The sequence below is a fragment of the Oryx dammah genome, unplaced genomic scaffold (genome assembly GCF_014754425.2).
Source record: "Oryx dammah isolate SB20612 unplaced genomic scaffold, SCBI_Odam_1.1 HiC_scaffold_10, whole genome shotgun sequence".
NCBI classification, from domain to species: domain Eukaryota; kingdom Metazoa; phylum Chordata; class Mammalia; order Artiodactyla; family Bovidae; genus Oryx; species Oryx dammah.
The window spans coordinates 41311827-41325351 of NW_024070194.1; the positions used below are offsets into that span (position 1 = coordinate 41311827).

Below are 13525 nucleotides of genomic sequence, written 5' to 3' on the forward strand. Positions count from 1 at the left end.
CCTTGCTATAGTTCAGTCGCTTGGTGTCATGTCCAAATCTTTGTCACCCCGTGGACTGCAGCATGCCACGCTTCCCTGACCTGTCTCCCGGAGTTTGCTCAAACTCATGTCCACTGAATCGGTGATGCCATCCAACCATCTCATCTTCTGTTGCCTCCTTTCTCCTCCTGCCCTCAATCTTTCCCAGCATCAGGGTCTTTTCCAATGAGTCAGCTCTTTGCATCAGGTGGTCAAAATATTGGAGCATCAGCCTCAGCACCAGTCCTTCCAATGAATATTCAGGGTTGAACAAATAAGGATTGAACACAAAGGAACAAGCAAGTGGAGACCTTACCTCTGCAGATTCCCTGGACCTCACCCGTGGAAACAGAGGTGGGGGCGGGGCTGTCAAGTGGTGGGCAGGACCAGCTGTGGGGCCTCCTTGGCCTCAGTCTGCTCCCCAGGCTGCATCTCCCCTCCTGGTCCCCAGACCCCCAGAGGCCTAGAGTCACCCTGGGATTTGGACTCTGGGTTCCTCTTGCTGTAGTCAGCCCTGGAAAGCAACATGTTCTGCTGGGAAATGCGTTTGTGAGTCTTTCTCCCCACCCCGCCCCCAATCCTTGATGACATATGCTGACGAGCAGTGAAATGGGTATGACAGATGAAGAGGGACAACCTTTTAGATATGAATGAGTCACGAAACTGAACCGTCCAGCATGGAAACACAGTCAATAATGTTGTTAACACCTTTGGAGGATAACAGATGGTAACTAGAGTTATGGTGGCTATCACTTTGTAACGTAGAAAAATATTACATCACTGTAAGTTCTACACTTGGAACTAACAGTGTTGTATGTCAATTACACTGTACTTTACTAAAAGAAAGAGCTGAGGTGTTTCTCTCCAAGTCCTGCAATGGCTGCAGGCTCCTCTCAGGAGCTTCAGATCCCCCGCCGGGCAGTCTGCCCCACACAGTGCCCACTGTGGGTTCTGCAGGAGAAGTCCCAGGAGATTCACCCGGCAGTCAGGTAGGTACCCACCTGCTCCTGTGTGCTTGCTCGCGCTTACCTGGCTGGCCCTGACCTGCCCTCCAGGGCTGTAGTGTCCACCACTATGTTCTGGAAAGTGCTTCTTTTTCGTTTGTTAATTCATTTCACCATCTCAGCCCAGCCCTATGCATAGATACACAGACAGAGAGACGGACAGACAGACAGACAGACAGACACACACACACACACACACACACACACACACGGCAGGAGCCTCCCCTGATTGGCGTCTCCCAGTCGCCACACCTTGCAGCCCTCTCTCCCACACTGAACTGAAGTTAATCAAGGTGGCCAAACAACCCAGAGAGGTGATGGTGTGTTACCTCCAATGCTGGGCCACTGAGAGTGCCATGGCTTCCAACCTGGACTTTCGGACACTCTGGGGAAGCCGTCCGCCTTGCCCAGTACACAGCAGCTGTGCAGACAGAGGACAGCAGAGACCACGTGCCCACAGCCAGCACCAGCCAGTAGCCACAAGGGCAAGCCACCTGGGGAGCGGGCTCCCTGGAGCCAGGCTCACCTTCAGACCAGGGCAGTGCCGTGAGAGCCTGAGAGTGACCTCAGGAGCGGTGACACCAACCAAACCACCCCAGACCCCTGACCCACAGACGCCACAGCAAAATAGATAAACTGCTTGAAGCACCGAGGGGAGGGTGATCAGTCATAAGGCATTAGATCATAGCTCCCACTCTGTGAGAGCACACACACGAGTACGCACACACATGTGCAGGCACATGTGCAAATGCAGCTTTCTTTTCCTGCACCATCACTCGCATTTCCCTGCCTCAATTCAGAACCGAAAGCAAAACACAAGTCTCCCAATCACCCAACTACCTCCCAGGTTGGATCAGGAGGGGTTAAAACTGTGTCTGAAGCCAAGACTCTGTGCCTTCTGCAGCCCTGGGAGGGAGCTTTCCCTGGAAATCCGTGGACAGACATTCTCAATGCATCTTCAGGGTCTTGCAGAAACTCCCCACCTGAAGCAAAGGAGGAGTGGGGCTTCCTGTTAGTTCCATACAAAGAGCTGTCAGTGGAAAGTAATTTGTGCCCAGAGCTTGGTGAAATATGGCAACAGGTTCACATTCTCTTCCATTCACTGGGAGCAGACTGTCCCCGCAGGTAAATGCACTGACTAAGCGAAAGATACTACCCTACCAGCACTGCATCCATAGCCTTAGCGCCTGGAGAATGCACAAAAAGAAAGCAGGCTACAAAAGGGAAGTCGAGAGGTCAGATGTGTTATTTAAGTGTTTTACAAGTATCTTCACTTCTTGAAATGCACGTGAGAGCTGCAGAGTGGCTAGCTGACCATTAGATAGGACTGCATTCTTTCTTTAGCATCTTGAGTTCAAATTTCCAGGGTTTGGATGCCACAATAAAGGTGCAATAAAATGCCTGGAAGAGATAAAAAGAATAATAACTCATAAGCAAGAAAAATTCAAAAAAGAAAACCAGAAGCTCCTATTTCCAGGTGTCAAGATTTGGCTTAAGGAGGGGCCAGTCATGCCCCTACAGGCCCCTGAACAGTTGACCTGATGGCTGAGGAGACAGCTTTGCAACTGAGGTGAGTGCCACTTCGGTTCATGTCCCTGTGATATGAGGGCATCACAGTCAGGGCTCCATTTGCTCCAGGAGAGCAAGTGTTGGAGCCCAGGATGAATTAGCCTGGAGAAATCCTCCAGTCCAGCTCTGGACTCCCCCCACTCCAACCGCCCACGCAGACTTCCTGCAGCCCCTGGAGACCCCATGCTGCATGGAGGGCCCAGTGGGTTCTTCCCAGGGGAGGCAGAACCAATACTCGGGGTCCTACAGGCTTTGGAAAGGGGATCAGAATCTGGCCACGTCCCACCAGGAAAAGCTTGCAGCTGAGGAGCTGGGAGGAGACACAGGGCCTGCAAAAGGAGCGGTGCTCCCAGCTTCTGACCTGGGTGAGATCACTCTGTCCCTCTTCTCACCTAAAATCTTTATTCAATCAGAATAAAAATATAAAGCAAGAAAACCTCCATTACATCAACGTGGCACTCAGTAGAACTGAAGTTGTGTAAGATACAAAGACTAAGGGGTCAGGCTGAGGCGGACAAAGGACCAAGCAACCAGGAACCCAAACTGGCCATGGAGGAACTGAGTCCAGACTGGCGGGGCGTCCAGGTTGCAGGGGATCAGGATGAATTGAGCTGGTTCCTGGCAGTGTTGGGGAACATATTAGTTGTTCTAGTTGTTCAGTCTCTACTTTGTGCCCGACTCTTTGTGACCCCATGGACTGCAGCGTCCTAGGCTTCCCTGTCCTTACTATCTCCCAGAGCTTACTCAGACTCATGTCCACTGAGTCGATGATGCCATCCAACCATCTCATCCTCTGTCGTCCCCTTCTCCTCCCACCTTCGATCTTTCCCAGTGTCAGGGTCTTTTCCAATAAGTCGGCTCTTCACTTCAGGCAGTCAAAGTATTGGAGCTTCAGCTTCAGCATCAGTCCTTCCAATGAATAGTCAGAATTGATTTCCTTTAGGATGGACTGGTTGGATCTCCTTGCAGTTCAAGGGACTCTCAAGAGTCTTCTGCAGCACCACAGTTTGAAAGCATCATTTTTTTCGGCCTTCTTTATGGTCCAACTCTCAAATCTGTACATGACTACTGGAAAAACCATAGCTTTGACTATATGGACCTTTGTCAGCAGAGTGATGTCTTTGCTTTTTAATACACTGTCTAAGTTTGTCATCGCTTTTCTCCCGAGAAGAAAGCATCTTTTAATTTCATGGCTGCAGTCTCTGTCTGCAGTGATACTGCCCTCAAATAACTGTCCAGTTTCAGAAATTCTTAGATTTTATTATTAAGTAAAAATCTAAATTATGGAACAGTATGCAGTACAATTCCCTACTATACAAAAACACAAATATAAAATGTAGAAAAAACTAGGATATATAACAATAAGTTGACAGCTTTGTTTTTTCCTTCTGTAGTTGATTTTCAGCTACTTAATTAATACTTTGGAAAATTTTCCTACCTTCCATGAACCAGGCCTATAACTATTTAAGATAATATCAGGTTTTAAAACTTTTCCCCAAGGAGATCAGATAGTTACCCTTTCTTCCTTTCTAAGACTCAATAAAGAAAACAGATAAGCTCAAAACCTATAGGAGATCTGAAATGGGGAATCTCTGAGTTGCATGAGCCCTATAAGGGCAGAGATAAGAAGAAGATAAGAGATAAGAAGATAAGAGGCTAATGAGTGATTTCAAGCAAGATAATTCAAGGTTGCTGAAGGCTGTCTCAGCACCTACCTTCTGCATTTGGGGATCCTCTTGTGCTAAACAGTTTTCAGTTCTCCCTGAAATTTTCTTGCACTTTGTCCGCTCAATTTCGACTTCAAGAAGGTAATCCAAACTATCGGTGACCTGCCCGTGAATCATTTCAAGTTAGAGATCATCAAAGAATATGTGGTATCAGTTGTCATTTCTGACAAACAAACACGTCATTGACTGCTTGGGGCAAAGGATGTCTCCCCACATCCCTCCCTCCTCTAGTTTCTTTTGACAGAGTTTTGGGGTAACGCAGAAGTGGTCTTTACCTTGTTCTCTCTGTCTCTCTGTTTCTCAATTTTTTTCATTATGATTTTTAATCTTAAAGCAATGACAGCTCTCATCGAGATAAATCAAGAAAGCTATTTCCTAAAGACCATTTTCCTGGGAAAACTAATGGTTTGTTCACTGGAGCTTGGGAAAGAATCAACATTTTCAGTGAAATCCACTTAGAATATATTGCTTCCCTTTGGCAGTTTTAGTTATCTACACCTTATTCCGTGTCATACACCCTCCCAAATCCCTGACTTTCCAGGCATCTCCCCTCACCCCCTTACCCTGTCCAGAGCCCACCATAGCCCTGTACTCAAGGAGGCCTAACAAAGAAACCCAGATGAGCAATGGTAAATGTCCATTCCCATGATTGAAGAATGAAAATATGCTCGACCTTACTATTCATTAGAGAAATGCAAATCAAAACTACAATGAAGTATCACCTCACACAGGTCAGAATAGCCATCATCAAAAACTCTACAAACAAAAATCCTAGAAAAGGTGTGGAGAAAAGGGAACCCCTCTACACTATTGGTGAGAATATAAGTTGATACAACCACTATGGAGATTAGTATGGAGATGCCTTTAAAAAACTAAGCATAGAATTCCCATATGATCCAGAAATCCTACTCCTGGGCATATACCCTGAGAAAACCATCATTCAAAAAGACACATGTACCCCAATGTTCCATTGCAGCACTATGTACAATAGCCAGGACATAGAAACAATCTGAAAAGGAAAACAAAGTTTATAAGACGTTAAGGAAAGAATATTTAAAGAGAATGACCAGGTTAGTTAGATTCTGTACCTGAGTGCACAAGAATAAGAGATAATTCAGAAAATAGAGTAAACATTTTGGAAATTCTGGAAAAGTCACCTGGGCATTGAACAAAATGGGTGCAGGCAGAAATCTAAGTACAGTTTCACGAGTATAAAACATATTTTAAAATTTTCAGCTATGCACTAAGTGTCTGAAAGGACACCTGCAGGGGTGCCCACCAGGATTGACATCTGTGGGGGGATGTAAAGAAATCAGTGGTCACTTTCAAAACTACTTCCAAATGTACCCCAAGCACATTTTTCAGGACTGGATATCAAGTTTTCCAGTGTTGTTGGCATTTGGGGCTGTTGGCATTTTGGGGCTGTTGGCATTTGAATTTCTTGGCTATGGAGGCCCTGCTACACCTGAGGCATGATAACCCACATTACTGGACTCCATTCCTCAAATCTCAGTAGCAGCCCCTTCAGTTGTGATGATCAGAAACATCTCAGGCTATGGCCAAAAATGCCCTGAAGAGCAAAATCTATGCCCAGTTGAGAATGAATGCTTTGTATTTGAGTAAATTTCCAAGTGAAAATTACCAAAAAAACAGACTTCCCTAAATCATCCTCAACAACCGCTGACAGACCCCCGGCCCCACTTTTGTCCCTGATTGCCCAGGAAAGGGAGGCAAATGAGGGTCCAGCTGTGGATTCAGCCCCTCACTCCCGCCATGGCCAGGCCTCTCTGACTCCGTTGGCCTCCTGTGACACCGTGCCCTCCTGGCTGGCTGCACTGTCGTATCTTTGGCCCAGCTGGCATCATCCAGAGGCAGTAGCATCAGTGGATTAAGAGTAGACAGCCTGGGTTTAAATCTTGGCTCTTCTCTTAGTAGCTGTGTGACCCTGGGCAGGTTTCTAAATTTCTCTGTGCCTGTTTTCCTCCTCTGTGAAGTGGAGCAGGTAGCTACACGCTTTTTCTTTAAGGGCCAGAGAGGAAATATTCCAGGCTTTGCAGCACAGACACAGCCCAGATGGCATTCAAAAAGTGTGCCTGGCAGTGTCTTAATAAAATTGTATTTATGGACATAAGTTTCAGTATAATATAATTTTCATATGTCACAAAATAGTCTCCTTTTGTTTCTTATATTCATTCATATCTCATGGGATGTACTAAGAAGGGCCATGGGCCAGATTTAGCTGCAGGCTGTGAGTGACAGCTGCTGATAAATATCTTTGTAGTTTTAAGTTAAATCATTCAGTGGAATAGAGCAATTTTCCATCTACAGGGCCTGTGGGTATTTTGTTAAGTTTTATCTGAATTGTCACCCAGTATTTTTCTGTTCGCTTTTGTTTGGGGATGTTGTATTCTTCCTTACTCCTTTCTTCAATATGTTTTCAAGTGAATTTAAAACACCTCTCTCCTAGCCTCTTTTTTAACCTGTTTCCACTTGATATTTTTGTATCCTTACCTGAATTCTAGAACTGACAGTGAACTAAGAAATAAAATGGACATTCATGAAAAGAACCAGTGAACAGTATGAAATGATATGTAAGTCTTGAGATATGTGGGTCTTTGGTTTATTTTATTATTAAATGGTGGTTTAGTCACTAAGTTGTGTCTGACTCTTTGCGACCCTATGGACTGTACCCCGCCAGGCTCCTCTGTTCATGGGGATTCTCCAGACAAGAATACTGGAGTGGGTTGCCATGCCCTCCTCCAGGGCATCTTCCCGACGTAGGGATCCAACTCTGGCCTCTTGCATTGCAGGAGGATTCTTACTGACTGAGCTACCAGAGAAGCCCAGGAGATTAAATATCAGCCTGTAAAGCAGAGCCATCTATTTCTATTTATATAAACAGAGAGCACAGATTAAGAAAAATGGACTAGTCCCGGGAAAGGCAGGAACTTCATTAAGAACAGCTATTAAATCTGAGCCCCCAGGGATGTGGGGTTTTAATTCAGCCACCCATCGGGAAATGCACATCCTGGCCCAGGTGTTGCTTCCTAAAAACACAAAGCACACAACTGGGGCCACAGAAAGAACCAGAGGGAGCCCAGGACCCACAGCCTGTGCAGATGGACAAGGTGCCAGGTGTCCCCACCTCTTAGGGGGTCAGGACACCGAGTGAAACTTCTGCCCACGTAAGGAAGCTGGAAAGGGAGGCAGGTTGGCGGTGGCTGGAAGGTGGGTAGTACAGGTTGGAGGAAGATGGGGTGAGTGGAGGAGAGGGGTGGGTCAGGCCAGCATCATTCATGGCACATCACCTTCTGCCCCCGTGACTACTGCTTCCTGCACCCCAACAACCCCACCTTGGGCTCCTGCATAGACAGCAGGACAACACTCTTTCTCAGGAAACACAGTGCTGGTTCCTCCAAGACACAGTCCATATTCCAACCTCCAGCCGCCCTAAGAGCACCCTTTACGGCCTTATTTTATTGTTTGTTTGTTTATTTAGCTGCACCAGGTCTTGGTTGTGGCATGTGAAATCTAGTACCCTGACCAGGATATGAACCCAGGTTCCCTGCAGTGGGAGTATGGAGTCTTAGCCACTGAACCACCAGGGAAGTCCCTGGTATTATTTTAAATCCAAGAGACAACACAGAAACACATCTTGCCTTTATCATCATGCTTCCTAAATTTCCTTTCATGAGAACAATTTCCTGATCTACCCCATTTTTCACAGCACTGATATTTAAATTTTTATCAATTTTTAAATTGGAGTATAATTGCTTTGCAATGTTGTATTAGGTTCTGCTGTACAACAAGATGCACAACAGCGTGAACTGGCTATATGTGTACATATATCCCCTCCCTCTTGGACCTCCCTCTGACGCCCCCATCCCACCCCTCTGTTGTCACAGAGCCCCAAGCTGAGCTCCCTGTGCTATATAGCACCTTCCCATTAGCTATCTACGTTACACATGTCAGTGTGTATATATCAGCGCTAATCTCTCAATCTGTCCCACCCTCTCCTTCCCTCTCTCTGTCCACAAGTGCATTCTCGACGTCTGTGTCTCTATTCCTGCCCTGCAAATAGGTTCACCGGTATTATTTTCCTTGAAATCTACAGCACTGATATTTTGAAGTGGCCTTAGAGAATGCCCTGTAATATGCTTGTGTGTGTGCTCAGCCAGTTCAGTTGTGTCCAGCTCTTTGCGACCCCATGGACTGTAGCCCACCAGGCTCCTCTGTCCATGGTGATTCTCCAGGCAAGAATACAGGAATGGGTTGCCATGCCCTCCTCCAGGGAATCTTCCTAACCCAGGGATTGAACTCGCGTCTCTTATGTCTCCTGCATTGGCAGAGGGGTTCTTTACCACGAACATCACCAGGGAAGCAGCATCCTGTAACATGGACTTGTCTAATTGTCCCTCATGAACACTCTCACACATTTGGGGCAGGAACACGGTATACATGTGATGCCATCTCCTTGCAGTGATGTCACTTCAGAGGCACATAGTGTCGGTTTGTCCCGTGTGTTCTGGTTGTAATTAATTAACAAGCAATCCCTGTAGCTATGGCCCCTTCCCCTTACTTCTCTCCATCTTGGGTGGCAGATTCATCGCTGATCTTTGCCTGAGTTTGTTATTACAATGGTGGTTGCAAAAGGTGATTTTCTAGTTTCCTATTCTTTCACATTTCTAAGTAGCCACTTTTTTGTAAAGAAAAACCTTCCCTTCTGCCTTGGTTCCTACTTACAATGAAAGCTGGGTGTGGAGTTTGTTTGCTTGTTCACTGTGTTAGAACGCATCCTCATCAACACTCAGGTGGATGGTATCTGCTCACACTGTCCCAAACATGGCCCCTTTAAAACTTAATTAACTTTCTTCCCCAAACCCCTAAATTAAAGTTTATAAATTTTGGCTCCAGGTATCTCTCAGCTGCTCTCAGCTGACAACGGCCCTCCCACAAAGATGAGCATGGGGACAAAGGATGGGAAGCAAGAGCCACTAACCTGCTCCTGGGACCTCAGAATGTTCATCACCTTGTAGACATACGTGTCCTTGCTGGCCTTGTTGTACTCCTTCATGGCAAACCACAGTGCCTGCTGCACATACACGTAGGATGCTGAGATGTCTTGGAATTCCCTCGTCACCTTCTTCGATCCCCAGGCTTGGATACCTCTGGATGTGAGGGCCGCCATGGTCATCCAAAGCAGCAGGCCAGGGCAGATCCTGGCCATGGCTCCTCAACCGGGGGTTCAGGCCGAGTCCCTCTTGTCCTGCTGAGGTTTAGCGGGCCCTGCTGCCTCCACACCGGCCCCTCCCAGCGCTGCTGCAGGTGGAAAGTGAACATCTGTTAACATCATCTGCCCAAAAAGAAGCCACCTGCGAGAGGTCTAATTCAGTCCATTTGCCCACCACAGATGCTTCCTTTTTAGAAGGACACACACCTCTGTGTATACACACACACACACACACACCCCTGATCTTCCTGATAGGTGCCTAGGACCTGTCTGTGCCGGGACCTGGCTGCTGAGTGGGGGTGAGTCTCTCCAGCCCATGGAAGGCCCTGCACATGCTATGTCCCCATCTCTCTGAGCCCCGTGGAGATGCCCTTTACACTTAGGAGGCAAGAGTCCCAGGACTGAGAGTCTGCTTTGGCCCAGGGCTGTCCGGCTCAGTCTCGCCCACATGTACAAGGGATGGCATGCCACTTGTGAAGCGCCTTTGCTTTAGAGGAAGCCCTCCGGCCGACAAGGACCCACAGGACGTAGCTCTCAAGGCCGATGCAGCGGTTCGGGTGTAGGGGGCAGACCAGGAGCTAGCAGCCTGAGCCAAGCTGGATCCATGGGGTGCGTTTGCCCAGAGAAGTAAGGACAGAGTGTCCGGGCTGAACAGAGGATGTGGTGTCTAAACCAAGAGACTCCTGGGGTTTAGATATAGACACCCAGCACCAAATACTCCCAGGGTCTTAGTTTCAGCTGCCCATCTGGGGTTGCCACGTGCCCTCTGCCAGGAATCACCAACCAAACCTGTGCCTCCCAGAGCCTGACCTGTGGGGAGGCTGACGCGCACGGACACCGGGTTCTCCTGCCCACCCTTCCAGCTGGTGGTAACCTATCCCTTCCCGCCCTGCCTCTGCTCCACGGCAGCTTCGACGTGACACACGATAGGGAGCAGTGACTCTCTCCTGCTCCATGTGCCTGGGCACACTGGCCAGCCGCCCGGGGCTGTCTCCTGCCCACCAGGGCTACCCCCAGACCCACCTGAGCACCAAGGCCCTTTCCACAATGCTGTGGCCAAGCCCTGAGCTGGCCGCCAGCCGCAGGCAGCCTCTCTCCCTCCCCAGGACCTGAGCACGGTGGCTCTAGCCTGCGGCCAGCTCGTTTCAGGCCCACTCAGTTCCCAGCCATGTGCCCTCTCAGGGTGTCTGTCGGAGCCAAGGTCAGGTGCTTCTGCACCCAGCTGCCTTCCCTGCCAGTGGTCACCTCTGTGGCCCCTTTGTGACCTAAGCCCTGCCCCACTGATGCGGCCCAGGTGACCAGCCCCAGTGAGGGACCCTCTGCCTTCAAGCCCATAGACTCACTGGGGAGCCCACAGAATCTGCCACCAGCATTGGGTTCCCGTCCTGTCCCATGCCTCTGGACTTTCTAAATCTCTGTGCTTTGGATGGGCAGCTGGAAGTGAAGCCACCTCCAGCGAGTCTCTGTCAGAGTCCCATTGTGGGACCCCTTGGTCTTAGAGGCAGGAGGAGGCGCCAAACAGCCGGGCTCAGGGGCCCTGGGCCTCCTCGCTCAGGAGGGGAGCCCAGGGCTAGTGCCGAGGACACGAAGCCGAAAGCTGGCGATGACCACGGGTGCGTGACCCTCCGTGGGATGGACAGATGGCAGCCATCTCTCCACATCTCCAGGCCTGTCCCAGATGGGCTCCCTTGGTCCAGGTTCTTCCCCTGTGTGTACTTCTCCTCCCGAGTCAGGCTCCCCTGACGGTCACGACTCCGTCTCACTCAGCACAGGGGCCTGGTTCAGCCGTGGTGAGGGACTTCCATGAACTCAGACATTGGGAAATCACTGTTTCTCTTTCCAGGATAACATACAGCCCAAGGACGATCATACCTGAGACCTGTAAGATGAGATCCAGACAGGGCATGTGAGACCTGAAAGTTACCTGCTGAAGGGTCAGATGTCTGAGATGGAATCCTTGGCTGGAATTCAGGAGCCCTTACTAAGCTCATCTCACATGTTAACAAAGTAATGCCCAAAATTCTCCAAGCCAGGCTTCAACAGTAAGTGAACAGTGCACTTCTGGATGTTCAAGCTGGATTTAAAAACGGCAGAGGAACCAGAGATCAAATTGCCAACATCCATTGGATCATTGAAAAAGCAAGAGAGTTCCAGAAAAACACCTACTTCTGTTTTATTGATTATGCCAAAGCCTTTGACTGTCTGGATCACAACTGTAGAAAATTCTGAAAGAGATGGGAATACCAGACCACCTGACCTGCCTCCTGAGAAATCTGTATGCAGGTCAAGAAGCAAAAGTTAGAACTGGACATGGAACAACAGACTGGTTCCAAATCGGGAAAGAGTACACCAAGGCTGTTTATTGTCACCTTGCTTATTTAACTTATATGCAGAGTACATATAACTTATATGCAGAAACAGTGACAGACTTAATTTGGGGGGCTCCAAAATCACTGCAGATAGTGACTGCAGCCATGAAATTAAAAGACGCTTGCTCCTTGGCAGAAAAGCTATGACCAACCTAGACAGCATATTAAAAAGCAGAGACATTGCTTTGCCAACAAAGGTCCGTCTAGTCAAAGCTATGATTTTTCCAGTAGTCATGAGAGAGTTGGACTAAAAAGAAAGCTGAGCACCAAAGAACTGATGTTTTTGAATGGTGGAGTTGGAGAAGACTCTTGAGAATCCCTTGGACTGCAAGGAGATCCAACCAGTCCATCCTAAAGGAAATCAGTGCTGAATATTCATTGGAAGGACTGATGCTGAAGCTGAAACTCCAATACTTTGGCCACCTAATGCAAAGAACTGATTCATTTGAAAAGACCTTGATGCTGGGAAAGATTGAGGGCGGGAAGAGAAGGGGGAAACAGAGGATGAGATGGTTGGATGACATCACCAACTCAATGGACATGAGTTTGAGTAAGCTCCGGAAGTAGGACAGGGAAGCCTGGGATGCTGCAGTCCATGGGGTCACAAACAGTCAGACACGACTGAACGACTGAACTGAACTGAACTTCTAAGGTTGTAGAAAACACAGAAGCCAGATGGAGAACAATCAATTGACCCACACATTTTGTACAATACACACTCACACATGCAGGCTCACACATCACGTGCTCACACACATTCCTTGGCACAAAGTCACTAGGTGAATGGGAACACAATAAATTATTTGGAAGATAATTGGCAAAGGGCTAAGTTCTCTTTTATGGGAAAAGCTCTTTCAAAATGCAAAGCACAAAGACAATTTGCTCAGTTGTCTTAGTTCAGTGGGGCTAAGATGATTTGAGCAGATGGTATGGTCCAAAAGGAGTCCATTTCCCCAACTTGACCACACGAATTGTTTGAAAACAGTGATCTGGGCTGAAGTCTCTCCCCAGACGCCCTGGTTGATCCATCTTCCCCTGGCACCTTGCTCAGCAAGGGGCAGAGGGGGCCCATACTCCCTGGGAACCTGCTGGAGCCTACCCAGGTGGCCTTGTGAAAGTCAAAGGGCAGGGGTTTGAGGTGTTGACACTGTGATGGATGTGGACCCACAAGACTGAGTTCTAGACTGGTCCTTGGGCTTCCAGTGACAGAGAGGGGAGGGGTTTGTATCCTCTCAGCATGGCCCCCCTCCCCCTCCCCCGCAGCCCTGCACCGGACTCACTCATTTGCTTTGGGGTCATTGACCATGGCAGATATTGATTGTTCCAGAACCTATTGCCAAGTATGAAGCATCTCATTCTGCCCTGACTATGGGAATCAGGATTCTTGGACCACCCGCTGGTGCTCCTCACCCTGCTTGCCTCAGGGGGTGCAGCCAGTGGGCAGCTAAGAGGCAGGCTCACTGCTCGGGGGTAATGTGGTTTTTTAAGCACCTTTTGTTGTTGCTGTTCAGTTGCTTGGTCATGTCTGACTCTTTGTGACCCCATGGACTGTAGCCACCATGGGATTCTCCAGGCAAGAATACTGGAGTGGGTAGCATTTCCCTTCTC

General features: G+C 48.5%; 1 protein-coding gene across 1 annotated transcript; it reads right to left on the minus strand.

The window, feature by feature from the left end:
• Positions 1-2339: 2339 nt before the first annotated feature.
• On the minus strand, positions 2340-9506 carry LOC120868603 (cystatin-13-like). The gene is made up of 3 exons (XM_040247320.1): positions 9318-9506; positions 4307-4420; positions 2340-2423 (listed from the first exon to the last, which is right to left on the minus strand). The coding sequence occupies exons 1-3, from the start codon at positions 9504-9506 to the stop codon at positions 2340-2342; spliced, it is 387 nt and encodes a 128-aa protein (XP_040103254.1).
• Positions 9507-13525: the final 4019 nt, after the last annotated feature.

Bases quoted from the DNA above. Each gene is read 5' to 3' on its own strand.
- LOC120868603 (XM_040247320.1), bottom strand. From the start codon at position 9,506: ATGGCGGCCCTCACATCCAGAGGTATCCAAGCCTGGGGATCGAAGAAG. The intron at 4,421-9,317 runs GTTAGTGGCTCT...ATTCACGGGCAG, and splicing joins TTCTGAGGTCCCAGGAGCAG to GTCACCGATAGTTTGGATTA. The intron at 2,424-4,306 runs GTAGGTGCTGAG...TATCTCTTCCAG, and splicing joins AGGATCCCCAAATGCAGAAG to GCATTTTATTGCACCTTTAT.